The 15,941-nt window shown below is 43.7% G+C and overlaps 1 protein-coding gene across 3 annotated transcripts in view; it reads left to right on the top strand.

The window, feature by feature from the left end:
* Positions 1–15,941, top strand: part of LOC143829830 (solute carrier family 9 member C1-like) — a 188,666-nt gene that overhangs the window by 145,247 nt on the left and 27,478 nt on the right. For all 3 annotated transcript variants that reach the window (XM_077321296.1, XM_077321297.1, XM_077321298.1), the window contains 2 exons: positions 9,033–9,203; positions 13,415–13,552. In XM_077321296.1, coding sequence (XP_077177411.1) covers positions 9,033–9,203; positions 13,415–13,552 — 309 coding nt within the window. The remainder of the gene's footprint in view (positions 1–9,032; positions 9,204–13,414; positions 13,553–15,941) is intronic.

Here is a 15,941-nt window from a genome sequence, read left to right on the forward strand (position 1 = left end):
GAATGAGGTGGCTGGATGGAGTCACTGAAGCAGTAGGTGCAAACTTAAATGGACTCTGGAGAATGGTAGAGGACGAAGGCCTGGAGGATCATTGTCCATGGGGTCACGAAGGGTCGGACACGACTTTGCACCTAACAACAACAACTCCTCATTTTGGCTCTCTGACCACCTGTTCTAATAAGCAATCATTTATGATATATAAGCAACTTTTATGTACTGCATGACTCGAAATCTTTCAGAATCCAAGATTCCCTAGGAAGTTTGCTTCTCCCTTTCTGTTGCCATCTTCTGTCAGTTGTTGTTGTTGTTATGTGCGAAGTCGTGTCCGACCCATCGCGACCCCATGGACAATGATCCTCCAGGCTTTCCTGTCCTCTACCATTCCCCGGAGTCCATTTAAGTTTGCACCTACTGCTTCAGTGACTCCATCCAGCCACCTCATTCTCTGTCGTCCCCTTCTTCTTTTGCCCTCGATCGCTCCCAGCATTAGGCTCTTCTCCAGGGAGTCCTTCCTTCTCATGAGGTGGCCAAAATATTTGAGTTTCATCTTCAGGATCTGGCCTTCTAAAGAGCAGTCAGGGCTGATCTCCTCTAGGACTGACCGGTTTGTTCGCCTTGCAGTCCAAGGGACTCGCAAGAGTCTTCTCCAGCACCAGAGTTCAAAAGCCTCAATTCTTTGACGCTCGGCCTTCCTTATGGTCCAACTTTCGCAGCCATACATTGCAACTGGGAAGACCATAGCCTTGACTAAACGCACTTTTGTTGGCAGGGTGATGTCTCTGCTTTTTAGGATGCTCTCTAGATTTGCCATAGCTTTCCTCCCCAGGAGCAAGCGTCTTTTAATTTCTTTGCTGCAGTCCCCATCTGCAGTGATCTTGGAGCCCAGGAAAATAAAATCTGTCACTATCTCCATTTCTTCCCCTTCTATTTGCCAGGAATTGAGAGGGCCGGATGCCATGATCTTTGTTTTCTTGATGTTGAGTTTCAAGCCAACTTTTGCACTCTCCTCCTTCACCCGCATCAACAGGCTCTTTAGTTCCTCTTCACTTTCTGCCATTAGAGTGGTATCATCTGCATATCTGAGGTTGTTGATATTTCTCCCTGCAATCTTGATCCCAATTTGTGACTCCTCTAATCCCGCATTTCTCATGATGTGCTCTGCATACAAGTTAAATAGGCAAGGCGACAGTATACAGCCTTGCCGAACTCCTTTCTCAATTTTGAACCAGTCAGTGATTCCATGTTCAGTTCTCACTGTTGCTTCTTGACCTGCATATAAATTTCTCAAGAGACAAATAAGATGCTCTGGTATTCCCATCTCTTTATGAACTTGCCACAATTTGTTGTGCTCCACACAATCAAAGGCTTTAGCATAGTCAATGAAGCAGAAGTAGACGTTCTTCTGGTACTCCCTAGCTTTCTCCATGATCCAGCGTATGTTGGCAATTTGATCTCTAGTTCCTCTGCCTCTTCGAAATCCTGCCTGTACTTCTGGAAGTTCTCGGTCCACATATTGCTGGAGCCTAGCTTGTAGGATTTTGAGCATAACTTTGCTAGCATGAGAAATTAGTGCAATGGTGCAGTAGTTTGAACATTCTTTGGCATTGCCCTTCTTTGGGATTGGAATGTAAACTGACCTTTTCCAATCCTGTGGCCATTGTTGAGTTTTCCAAATTTGCTGGCATATTGAGTGTAGCACTTTTACTGCATCGTCCTTTAAGATTTTGAATAGTTCAACTGGAATGCTGTCACTACCACTAGCTTTATTGTTGCTCAGACTTCCTAAGGCCCATTTGACTTCACATTCCAGGATGTCTGGCTCCAGGTCAGTAACTACCCCATTGTGGTCATCAGGGATATTAAGCTCGCTCTTGTATAGTTCTTCTGTATAATTTTGCCACCTTTGTTTAATCTCTTCTGCTTCTGTGAGGTCCCTACCATTTTGGTCCCTTATCATACCCACCTTTGCATGAAACGTTCTCTTCATATCTCCAATTTTCTTGAAAAGATCTCTGGTCCTCCCCATTCTATTGTTTTCTTCTATTTGTTTGCACTGGCATTCTTATCTCTTCTAGCTTTTCTCTGGAATTCTGCATTCAATTGGGTGTATCTTTCTCTTTCTCCCTTGCCTTTCACTTCCCTTCTCTCCTTAGCTATTTGTAAAGCTTCCTCAGACAGCCATTTTGATTTCTTGCATTTCTTTTTCTTTGGGATGGTTTTAGTTGCTACCTCTTGTACAATGTTGCGAACCTCCGTCCATAGTTCTTCAGGCACTCTGTCTATCAGATCTAATTCCTTAAATCTATTTGTCACCTCCACTGTGTATTCGTCGGGGATATGATTTAGTTCATACCTGAGTGGCCTAGTGCTTTTCCCTACTTTCTTCAATTTAAGCCTAAATTTTGCAACAAGAAGCTCATGATCTGAACCACAATCAGCTCCTGGTCTTGTTTTTATTGACTGGATAGAACTTTTCCATCTTTGGCTGCAGAGCACATAGTCAATCTGATTTCTGTGTTGACCGTCTGGTGATGTCCATGTGTAGAGTCGTCTCTTGGGTTGCTGGAAAAGAGTGTTTGCTATGACCATTGTATTCTCTTGACAAAATTCTACCAGCCTGTGCCCTGCTTCATTTTGTACTCCAATGCCAAACTTGCCTGTTATCCCGGTTATCTTTTGGCTTCCTACTTTAGCATTCCAATCCCCCATGATGATAAGCACATCATTTTTGGGCGTTGCTTCTAGAAGGTGTTGTAGGGCTTCATAGAACTGATCAACTTCATCCTCTTCAGCAGCAGTGGTTGGGGCGTAGACCCGGATCACTGTGATGTTGAATGGTTTGCCTTGGATTCGAACTGAGATCATTCTGTCATTTTGGGGATTGTATCCCAAGACTGCTTTTCCTACTCTCTTATTGATTATGAAGGCTACTCCATTTCTTCTGCGAGATTCTTGTCCACAGTAGTATACCTGATGGTCATCTGAATTAAATTCACCCATTCCTGTCCATTTTAGTTCACTGATTCCTAAAATGTCGATGTTCAGTCTTCTCATTTCTTGTTTAACCACGTCCAGCTTGCCTTGATTCATGGATCTGACGTTCCAGGTTCCTATGGAATAAAAATCTTTACAGCATCGGACTGTCTTTTCGCCACCAGTTACTTCCACAACTGAGCGTCCTTTCGGCTTTGGCCCAGCCGCTTCATTCATTCTGGCGCTACTCGTACTAGCCGTCTGCTCATCCCCAGTAGCATATTGGACACCTTCCGACCTGAGGGGCTCATCTTCCAGCGTCATATCGTTATGCCTATTGGAACTGTCCATAGAGTTTTCATGGCAAAGATACTGGAGTGGTTTGCCATTTCCTTCTCCAGTGGATCACCTTTTGTCAGAGCTCTCAGCTATGACCTGTCCGTCTTGGGTGGCCCTGCACGGTATAGCTCATAGCTTCACTGAACTACGCAAGCCCCCTTGCCACAACAAGGCAGCGATCCTTGAAGGGGGCTTCTGTCAGTAGGTGGAACCTTTTTTTCATTTCTGCAGTGATTCCTCCTTCCTGTATGCTATAGCAGCCAATCTAGTTCACAGTGTATACATAGCTTATGTGTATTCTCAGACATTTCAAAGCTATACCAGTGTGTGTTGGTATCTATATCAGTGTGAGCTGCAGCTTGTATCAATAAATTAAACTCATATTATCTCTGTCCTTTTTAATGTTCTATCAATTTTCTGAGCAACTATAATTCAACTATAACTTTTAGCACTTTGGAGTTGTATTTATAAATGTAATGGGTAATAGAAATTCTCCTTCTTTATATTCCCATTTATCTATATTATGTCTATCAGCATGTTTTATTTCATGAAGCAGCAGTACAGATTCCCTTTGGAGAACCTGGAAAGTATATGTATATGTATTTGTTTTACTGTCTCCCTAATTGTCATAATGCCTAGAGTTAGTAATTTTGTCTCCCACTCATAGATTGCTTTCAGATAAAAAGCATGCAATACCTTTATTTACCTCAGCAGGAAAAAAGCAAAGTAGAATGATAAATTACTTTTAGACTTCTATCACCTACACTTTTGCTTTAACAAGAGATGTCTCCTAAGCTTTTCTGAATTTGTAATAATAAAGGTTATGATTAATTAGTGGATAAACTAACCTTTCTCCAAATGTACCGTACTCAACAAATGAACAAGCTGCTTACAGTAATTAAAGTAATGTCATCCTGTGCACAAATTGCTTGTTCTAATAAGGCTAATTTGCAACAGCATGCATTAACTATGATTACTCATATGTAACTAATGTCATCATCAGTGCCTGTAATTGTCTACGTAGAGGAAAATTCACATCTGTTTTAAATCATGTGTGAGCTCTCCGAAAAATATTCATACCTATATTATATGAAAGAGGTTCTTCAGATCTTGTGTAATATTACAAAACTATCTCATTTAAAAACAACAACATTAATTGCTATATAACACATTTAGATCTAATTCTTATTTAAAATTGTAATCTGTTATGCAACAAAGGAATCACATTTGATATTAAGTTTTACAAAATATGATCAATCAGAAAATGGTTAAATGGTTAACATAATACCAAACACTGAAATGCATGCCTAAAATCTATCTTGTCTTATCCTAGCCAATAAATACTCTTTTGAATGATAACATCATAAACTAGTAATCAAGCCCGCTGTGACTAATGCAGCGGGCGCTAGGGCAGGCAGCCCCCGGCAGTCGCGTGGAGCGCGGCTGCCGGGGGCTGCCTCGGCTGGCGGCGTGACGCGTCGAGAGGCGCTTCGCAGTTGCTTCCTTGTTGGAAGGGCGGGGATTGGCCCGGCCGATGGTCTGTCCGGAGGAAGGGGCCAATCAGGCCCCTTCCTCATCACGGACAAAGCCCACCTTAACTCCTCCCCCAAAGTGCTTAAAGCTTTATTTAGTCTGCGGCGCCTGCACCGCGGGCGTGGTAAGGATTATCTTTTGAGGTTTGTAGAGCCAAAGCTCTGAGCATTGTGCAGAGATAGATTTCAGATACAAGAAAGGCCACAGGTTACGGATGTGTGCTTGGGGTCCATCCAGTGCGAATGTATACCTGAAACATACCTTATTAATATTTTTCAGATATATTTGGAATCCAGATCAATATTCAGGACTCTCAGTAATACCAGTAAATATTCTCAGAAATAGTCAGGAATATCCAAGGCTAGAGTTTTAAAGCACCAAACTTGAATTTTTTTTTTTTTTTTTGCTTTTTGCGGGTTTTCTAAACAACAGGAATTAGAAGTTGGGAGGCAGCTCTCATGGACAAATGAGCTTGCCATAGCCTCCTGGGATTCTTTGATTTGACAGGGATCCTGTTGGTTTGCCATGCCCTGGTCCTGGATTCTGCTTGACTTCTGTGGCCTGACATTATTCTGAGCTAAAAATAATGTCCCTTCCCTTGCTTCAGTTGGTTTGGTTTGAATTTCCTGGTGTAATGTTGGATGTGTTAGGATTACCACATTGGCCTATGATTCTGCTGGGAATTTTTGGTTTGACATTGGTTCTGTTGGGCTAGTTGGCTGTATTTGCTTTAGGAGGCATTTGGCCAGTGTTTGCTTGTGTTTGACTATTCTTTTCCCTGGAGAAAGCATGAATTTTCTCTCCATAAGAAACAATGGATGGCAGGAGGCACCTCGTTCACTTGAAACTTGGGAGCCATTTAGTTGACAGGCAACACTAATTACACCACAAATGTTGTGCTATTTGTTTGATAAACAGCCAGTCCAGCCCCCCCCCCCCCGAAAAAGTCCCGATAAAAAATAATGGACTCAAATAATTGTTGGAATAACAGGAAATATCTGAATCCAAATAATGAACTGTTATTGAAGACCTGATTATATCCAAAATATCAATAATTATACCAACCCCCAAAATGTGGATATGAAATGCTGGGGGGGGGGGTTACCACAAAGTACTTGCTAATCAGCTGAGTTTGCACACCTGTAGTATATTTTAAAACCTCAGATACCTTAATACCTCTCCTTTAAGAGTTCTCCTTTATAGTATACCAATGGACAGGTGGATTCATATCAGTAGGTCATTCATACTAAGTCATACCCACTTAGGCAGATTTGTAACATTATACAGCTAGGATTTGGGGTGTGAAATTCTCTGTTCAGCTAATTGCACCTATTGAATTGGAATTTCTTTCTACCAGGAATTCACTTATTAGGTCAATGGCCTCCTCCCACACACCTGTGCTGGGTCAGGCTAGAGGCAGAGGAAGCAGAAATGCAGGGTGATTTGTCCTTGGTAGGCTAGGAGGACACCCACCTACCACTACCTTTTGATCTTTTCACAATTCTGTCACTGTAGCAATTAGGGAACAGATCCAAGGTGGAAACGGTCATTTTGATTAGAATTCTTCTGCTACATCTTCCAAGAGCTTTTACTCCTCTGGCTCACAGTATGCAACAATAAGAACTCATCTTAAGAGGCTAAATGTCCAAACCCCAGCTAAGAAGTTCTATTTCCAAATGCCCAGATTGCTTGGTGATGGATTGGAATTAAAGCATCTAATATTGATTCCATTGATCTGAGATTCTGGGCTGGCTACCAGTTTGCTCTTCTTCACCAAAGGGATCCTGCAATGGGAGCCTGCAGAAACAAGGCCGGGGCAGGCCTTTGCCATTGTCGTTTCTACCACCACCCTATGGTCAGGGTGACCATTTGTCCCTTTGATCCCTGCCCGTTTTGGTTCCTCAAAGGGGGTGGCCAATGGATAAGAGGCCAATTCAGGGATATTATCAATCTCTTCCTATCTACTGGGGAGTTCCCTGAGCAGCTGCACAGTTCAATCTCTCCTCAAAAAAACATTGCTGGACCCGGGGGACCCGGCCAGCTACTGCCTGGTTTCGCAATATGGCATTCCTGGGTAAGGTAGTTGAAAGGGCTGCAGCAGACCAGCTCTTGGCATTCTTGGAAGAAACTTTGGCACTCGATCCATATCAGTCTGGCTTTTCTTCTGGCCATGGGGTACAGACAGTGTTGGTCGCCTTGTTGGATGATATCGATAGCCAGCCAGATCAAGGTGGGTCCACTGTGCTAGTTCTATTAGATCTGTTGGCCGCATTTGACGTGGTCGACCATGAACAGCTAGCTCACCACCTCACCGGGATGGGATATGGAGCACAGCTTTGAGCTGGATACGCTCCTTTCTCCATAACCTGACCCAGAGGGTAGCAGTGGGGAATTAGTTCCAGTGTTCCTATAGACTCCCTTGTGGGGTCCCTCAGGGTGCAGTTCTCTCCCCCATGCTATTTAACATCTTTATACACCCAATGATTAACCCAATGTATAGGCACAAACGATACAGTAAATTTCTATTAAAATGTATTATGAATTCAGTAGAAATTTTCTGGATCTTTTGTGCCTGCTTAATCGCTTTCACTCTGTATATTTTACCCATTGTATTTTCTTCTGCTGTATTAGAATTGGGGCTGGGGCAGGTCAATGCTGCTCCTTTGCTTCCCTTCCCCCCCAGTGCCAGAAACAGGGCTGAAGCAGGCCAATGCTGTTTCTTTGCAGGCCTATGCCAATCCTCCCTTCCCCACCCCCTCAAGGCCAGAAACAGAGCCGCTGTACACCTTTGCTGCTCCATCACCTCCAACCCCGAATGCCAGAAACAGGGCTGGGGCAGGCCTGTGTCACTCTCTCCTCCCCCACCCCCCAACAGGTAAGTTTAAAATAAAGTATTTATCTCTCTGGACTCCAGTTGCTACCACATATGACAAGCCTTGGCCAGCAAGGATTTGTATGGCAGAGGCCCATCTCCTTCCCACCCCCTCCAGACCCACCATGGGCCATTTTTTTGGGGGGGTCACCTGATAATTTTTTAAAAATTTAAAAATGTTTTTAAAATTAATTCTGACCAAATGGGTGAAACCCTCGTGGGGCTGTTGCGAAAACACAGGATTTACTGGGAGCAACTGGGCAACTGGGGTGCCACATCTGGAGTGCCACATCTCTAAAGGGCTTGTGACTGTTGCCTTTTTTGTTATTGTTGACAAGAATGGGTACTGTCAGTAGCTGTGTGGGCATGAAAGAAACGTTAGATTCCTTTTTAAAATAGCAAGCCCTTCTCTGGTAGCTGGCCCAGAAGCAACAAAAATGGCTGGGTTGTTCAACAAATTGTTACCTAAACTAGATAGTCCTGCCTTCGCTTCATTGCTACTGAAGGAGACTGGCTAGGATCTATAATGTAGCTATAATATCCCTCCCTGTTTCTTTTGTGGGCTATAATATTGCCTGCTAAATATCTGGCATTCCTGAGCAAGATAATCCTAAGAGCGAGCAAAAATTAAAATAAGCTTTCATTTGTATTGTCCTGCAACATAATATATGCTTGAAGGTTCTATCTCCATTGGGGGATTTACAAGTATGCATTCTTCCATTTGCTAAAGTATTAAGATCAGCAACTATGAGTCTTGCCTATGTGACATGTTAACAAAAGTTCCAGTTATGTACTCAGATAAAAGATGTATTTTGTAGTCTTAAAGAAGAAATTAAGCTAGTCTTTCAAATTTTACATTTATGGTATTATGGCATGGTATCTTTCATTTTTATACATAACCACTGGGCAAGTAGGGACTTTGTAAACCACTACCACCAGTTTTTGAGGTTTTGCCTTTACCTAAAAGGGGCCCAGATTACTGCTCTCCTCCTTTAATTCCTCTGGCAGCATCCCTTTTCTTGTGAGAGGCAGCTGCCTGGATTATTCCCTGAGACTGATGTACACAAAGAATCCCAGCATGACTCCTCACAGATGCCAGCTCCCAATATAGGCTATCTAGGGAAAAATCCTCCATTTAGTCAATTAAAAGAAGAACCCAAGAAAAGGGAAAATTATAATGAATGTGTAGCCTGTACACCCACAGTTCATTACAATATATTTAAAAGTTATTTTAAGAATTGTAGATGCTATTATTTCTTAGTTCACATTATTTCATTATCTGATATGCATTTTGCTCTTTGCAATTGTTCAAAAGGTTTATGGTTCTGCTCCTCGTTATGGAGTTGACAAAGAACTGTATGAACAAACACATCCTACAAGACTTCCCTATTCAGATTATTTGGTCACTGGCGCAATAGTAGGAGAGCTGAACTGCCTAACTAAGCAAGAAATGGAATTTATGATTACTTGTGAAACTGCTGTGCAGGTGAGAAAATTCTTCTTTCTAATATGTTTTATTGGATGTATTTATACATTGTGATTTGCAAAAGAATGATTTAGACTAAAGATGAAATAATATTAACACTTGAAGTCTAGCTAAATTTTTAAAATCTGACAAAAAGGCAGATTCTGTGAAGATTTAAGGGGGTGGCAGGTAACAGTGGGTGAGTGATAGGGTTCTGAGTGTCCTGCATAGTGCAGGGTGTTGGACTAGATGACTGAGGAGCCCCTTACAACTCTATGATTCTATGACTCTAAAATTTGAAATCTAACATTTGAGTTAAAGACCTTTAAAAAAAACAAATCTTAAGTCCAATGTGGACTAGGCTTGGTTTGGTGGTGGGACTTCCAAATCGTACAATGCCTCAGAGTCCAGCCTTCAAAGGAGCCATTTTTGTCTGCAGTTGGGAGGGAGTGGTGCAGGTGTGTCCCTCCTGGGCTATGGGCTATTGCCAGACCTTACCAGCAAGATCAGCATCAGTCCTGTGAGTTTGGAATGTGCAGGAAGATCTAAATAAATACTTACAGCCTGAAACTGTAAATAGTGAGAGGGAGAGGAAGGGAAGATGATTGGAAAATGCTTTGAGACACCTTAGGCCTGCTGGGTCACTGCGGCCCATTCCCAGTTCTCTCAGACCTCTCACAGCCCCACATACCTCACAGGTTGACTATTGTGGGGAGACGAATGGAAAAGGTGTTTGTAAGCCGCTTTGAGACTCCTTTGGGCAGTAAACAACAGGGTACAAAAATCCGTTCTTCTAAGGTGCAACCATGAAAGAAGCATGTGGGCACGTAACATTTTATCAACAGTGAAAAAAATGGAGAAGAAGGACCAGGGTGGACACCTGTGTACTGTGACTACCCCATGTGTATTAGAGCAGAGGGACATTTCGGTGTCTGTGGCCTAATTCCCACAAGTAGGGAAATGACACAGAACTGGGGGGAATTGGTTGCCATGTAATCTTCCCCTAAGAAGAGTCTCCAGTCTGATTTTCCCTTCACATATCTGAAGACATGGCTCTGGAAAGCTCATCTGTAACCACTATGCCACAATTCCCAAAGGTCAGTCCTCTCCCGCACTCAATGAACATTCCAAACCACAGGTTCTTGACACCCATATCTCCACACCCATGCCCTCATTTCCACTATGCCAGCACAACCTCCCACACAACACACACATTCAACCCCATGCCCTTACAGACTGGACAACTCCTCCCCTTCCTCTTCCCACTGCCAAGCTCTAGCGCCTGTTGTATTCTTGGATACAATGGGTTTTGCCCCTAGTAACATATATTTTCAGAGACAATAAACCTCTGAATACCAGCACTGGTGAAACAGGGGAAGGGGTAGTGCAGGGCTGGCCTTGGCCTCCATAACTATTTGTAAACTTGACATGGGAATCTGGTTGGCCATTGTGGGATAGTGAATGTTGGACTAGATGAAGCATTGGCCTAATTAATAGAATTACTGTTATATTGTCATGTACTAATAGCTGCATATCAAACCGCTGTTAAAGATGCAAGTGGCTATCAGTCTAAGAAGGAATATTTGAATGACTGTGCTGTGATTGCATAGTCACTTAGTCAAGTCAGATTGTACTGCGTGTAGCCATAAGCCATTACAATATAAAAAGAAGATAAGTCACTGAGTCAGTTTTTAAATGTTAATATGAATAATTATCTTTACTAATTTGGATACCCTTACCAGCTTGGCGTAGTGTATTGGTTCTCAGCCTATGGGTTGCAACCCCAATTGGGGTCACCTGGCCCCTTCTTGGGGGTCCCCAGGTTGGTTGCCGCTGCAGTGGCAGTGGCAAGTGGCAGCAACGACAAGTGGTGTTGGGCGGTGGCAGGTGGCGCTGGGTGCCGGTGGGCAGCAGCAGGTGGTGGTGGCAGCAGAGCCATTCCAATGGCCACTTCCATGCTGCCTGACTGTTCTGCAGCTGTGCATGCACGCGCACACGCTGCTGGTGTGCGTGTGCCCGCCGCTGCATTTGGAGTCACAAGGTAAGAGCGGTTGAGAATCGCTGGCGTAGTGGTTAGGTGCATGGACTTCTAACCTGGTGAGCTGGATTGGATTCTCCACTCGCCGACATGCAGCCAACTGGGTGATCTTGGGCTCACCACAGCTCTGATAGAGCTGTTCTGTCTGACCAGTAATATCAGAACTACCTCACAGGGTGTCTGTTGTTGGGAGAGGAAAGGGAAGGTGATTGTAAGTTGCTTTGAGAATCCTTCAAGTAGAGAAAAGCGGAATATAAGAACCAATTCTTCTTCTAATTTGGATATTGTCTTTGGCAGTTCCTTTATATTTTAACTCATCCCTGCATTCCCATATGTTAACATTATTTATAGTCTGCCTCTCACTGAGACTCAGGGCACATTGCGTCATGTAAGTCAATACGCTCAACAGAAAGGGTCACCCAATAAACAATGCATTAAGGTCTGGACAGCAGACAGCCAAAACCAAGCAAAAGTCTGAAACATACCTGAAACAAGGCACTAGCATTAACATGACATGTTAAACAATGCAGAAGTTATATCGTATGATAATGTACACACTAACTGCCACTATGTACTCTATACGGTATTATACTGTATAGTCCCTATCTCTTTACCAAAGAAACTTTGTGAACCATTTTGTTCATTGTCATGGCTTCTGTGTAGTCTCACTGTACACCCGCAGGCCAGCCACAGGAGAGATAACAAGCTTCACAAGATCTTTTTAGACCTTAGGAGTGCTCTGCCCTGCCTCCATTTTATCCCTTTCCTATCCAAAAGGTCCTGTGATGGGGCAAGGTGAGCAGTCTTCCCTCAGTTTTCCTGCCACAATGTGAAGAGAACAAGACTCTCCTTTTTCTGTTGATTTTCAGTCTTTTCGTCAAGAGTATGCTTTCCTTGATGATGTTGGTTTTAAAAGTGTGAGAATTGTGGGGCTAAAATGGCTCAGAACGACTATCATAAATAATGTCTGCTTTGTCTGGGGTAGGGGCACAAAACAACATCATACCTCTCCTTAAAGTGAAAGAGGGTAGCGTTGCCCGGTTACAGGCTGTCCTATGTATGGGAAAAGGCTCTAGGTGCTCAAGAATCCCAGATGGAAAAGTGAGCTTAAAATGAAAAAGAGCTGCTTCAGTAACATTGGCATCAACTCTATCAACCTTGGTTCTGACTTTCACACTAGCGCTGACCTGCTCAGCATTGGAACTGCCTTCAAAGAAGTCAAAAGAATAAGGCTAAACATTGAGATGATCACATTTGAAATCACCTTGACATCAGAAATGTCCACAGTGGTCTTCCTGGAAGCCTCAGTGTGTCCCATTCCTATGAACTGCTTTCAACTACCTGCCCAACGAGGAATGAAAGCCAGTTACCTAGCCATGTATCCTTTGAGGTCTCTGTCTCTGTCTCCATCACATTTAAAATGGAGGAGCTGATGGAACTGGACTAGGATACAGAGTCTGAAAATGCCAGCAACTCATTGGCTGGCATTGGGGAGATTGCTCCCTGACACCCTCTCTGCCCTCACCTCAAACAGGCTCCCTGGTATTCCCAGGAGCTTCGTGAGAAGAAGAGGAAGAGGGAAGACAGAGTGAGCATGGAGGAATACTTGCGATGAAACTATAAGAACATCTTATTGCATGCTTATGAAGGCATATGAAACGGGAGTTTTATGCTACCTCTATCACATCCGCTAGCTCTCGCCCAGCACAATGTTTAGGATAGCTGCCCTCAAGGAAGGGAAATAGTAGTCAATTGGATTTGAGCTATGAGGCATTAGTGAGTTTCTTTGCAGATAAAGTCTTGTTGCTCTGCCATGACTTTCCTGCTACAATTGATACAGAATGTGAACTGGAATCCCCTTGGCTGTCTTGGGGGATGATGTTTGATGGCTTCAGGCAAGTCTCATTAACCAAAGTAGACAAGTAGCTGGGTTTAGTAAGTGCAACCACCTGCCTCCTAGAACCCTGCCCATTGTGGTTGCTGAAATTGGGCTACCAGAGGATAGGAGGCCCCCTGAGGGATATTATAAATCTCTCTCTGACATCTGGGGAGTTTCCAGAGTGACAGATCTCTTTAATTCTCATTTATAAAGTAGGCAATCTCAGTGGAACTGAAAATGCTTGGAAATGTATAACATATTTACTCTAAGAAAAACTGACAAATAACATAATTTTTGTTGGACTTATTTTTCCAGACATGCTTTATCTCTATAGAGGATTTGTTTGAAGCTTTTGACAAGTTTTTGGAATATCCATCTTTAGAATATAAAATATGGTTGAAACTTTCTCTTGATGTTGCCCTCAAAACTTTCAAGGAAAACCTTCCTTATGAGGTAAGTGTGTATGCATGCTCCTATGTGTAATAATTAGGCATGTGCAAGGAAAGACCATTTTGGACTTGATCTGAACCACTTCAGTCCAATTCTGATTTGTTTGAATCATTCATAGTTCTTTGGAACCAGACTAATTTATTTGGCCAAATCCAAATCATAGAATCATACAATCATACAATAATAGAGTTGGAAGGGACTTCATGGGTCATCTAGTCTAACCCCCTGCACTATGCAGGACACTCACATCCCTATCTCTCATCTACTGTAACCTGCCACCCCTTTGCCTTCTCAGAATCAGCCTCTCTGTCAGATGGCTATCTAGCTTCTGTTTAAAAATTTCCAAAGATGGAGAACCCACCACCTCCTGAGGAAGCTTGTTCCACTGAGAAACCGCTCTGTCAGGAACTTATTCTGGATGTTTAGATGGAATTTCTTTTTAATTAATTTAATCCTATTCATTCTGGTCTGTCCCTCTGGGGCAAGAGAGAATAATTCTGTTCCATCCTCCATATGGCACCCTTTTTAAATACTTGAAGATGGTTATCAGATCCCCTCTCAGTCGTCTCCTCTCTAGGCTAAACAGACCAAGCTCCCCCAGCCTTTCTGAACACAGTACTCCAAGTGAGGCCGAACCAGAGCAGAGTAAAATGGTACAATCATAATAATCTGGATGCCGTTGAAACCAATGGCATTATTAAAGTCTATGGGGATTTTCCCGTTTTAATCTTGTCCAAGTTTAAGGACAAGGGAGTTGAGGGAGAAGCACCGAACTTTCAAGAACCCCCAAGTTTCAAAAAAATTGGACATGGGGGTCCAATTCTAGGGGCACCCAAAGACTGTATCCCCATCCAACGTCCATTATTTCCTACTATGGGAAAATAGATTCTCTGGTCTGTTCATAAATTCCCATCATAGGAAATAACATTGGGGACACCCCTGTTCATCCGAACACTACTTATTTAGCTATTTAGCTATTCCTGTTACTAGTATAGCAAGTGGATAAGGTTACTTGTTCTCTGATAGAGATTGGGTGCACATTTCTAGACTCAACATTGTCTTTAGTCAAGTGTCAGAAGTTCCATGGAATACCTTTTACCAACTGAGGCAAGATCACCAGTTGTGACTTTTCCTGGAGGAAGCTGACCTGGCCACAGTTACACATGCCTTAGTAGCATCAGGACTCGACTATTGTAATACACTGTGTGGGGGTGTAAATAAAAGTAGTCCAGCAACTTCAGCACATCCAAAATAGAGCAGCTAATGGTCTTACACAGTGGTCCCCAACCTTTTTATCACCGGGGACCGGTCAACGCTTGACAATTTTACTGAGGCCTGGGGGGGGGGAATAAGCTTTTGCCGGGGGATGTCGCCGCCTGAGCCCCTGCTCGCTTTCCTGCCAGCGCCCATGACTTCCTGCCACCCACTGGGGGGTGCTGCCAGCAGCAGCTGCGCAGTGCCACACTAAGGGGGAGCCCCAGCCATGGTGGCTGCTGGAGAGCACCATAGGTCAGCTGGCAGCAGAGTGGCAGGGCAGCCCCCAAGGCAGCAGCTGAGGAATAGGACAAGGAGGAGCCGCGGCCTGGTACCCACTGATCCACGGACCGGTCCCGGTCTCTGGACCATGGGTTGGGGACCGCTGAACTTGCCAGGCTGACCATTTCAAACCAGTATTATTTATTTATTTATTTATGTATTTATTTATTTATTTATTTATTTTTCTATATCGCCCATTTCTTTGCAGCTTGGGTCAGTTTACACAGAACATTATAACTTACATGAAACATTATGTAGACTATAACATCAAAACAACTTTTTAAAACATCAAAAGATTACAAAACCACAATTATAATATAATAACAATTAACAGTAACTTTGGGAGAGTCATGGGCAGGCGTCTGGGGGGACCAGCAGGTGTTCTGAGTCAGTCGGCCTCAAGCAAATGCCTGGTAGAAGAGCTCCCTCTTGCAGGCCCTGCGGAATTGTGGAAGTTCGGGCAGAGCTCTGATCTCCTCAGGGAGCTCGTTCCACCAGGTGGGGGCCAGGACCGAGAAGGCTCTGACCCTTGTTGAGGTCCAACACGCTTCTGTGGGGCCAGGGATCCGCAGCAGTTGGAGGTGGCAGAGCGTAAGATTCTTTTGGGGGTATAGGCAGGAAGGCGGTCTCTCAGATACACCGCGTATGGCCAGAATCTTAAGCTTAATCTGGAATTCAACTGGAAGCCAGCCAAGTTGTTGGAGTGCCGGCCGGATGTGGGATCTCCATGATGTTTTAGTGAGAATCCTGGCCGCAGCATTCTGTACCAGTTGTAGTTTCCGGATCAAAGATGCGTAGAGCGAGTTGCAGAAGTCCAGGCTAGAGGTAACCGTCGCATGGATCACTGTGGCTAGGT

This window comes from Paroedura picta, chromosome 2 (genome assembly GCF_049243985.1).
Source record: "Paroedura picta isolate Pp20150507F chromosome 2, Ppicta_v3.0, whole genome shotgun sequence".
NCBI classification, from domain to species: Eukaryota; Metazoa; Chordata; class Lepidosauria; order Squamata; family Gekkonidae; genus Paroedura; species Paroedura picta.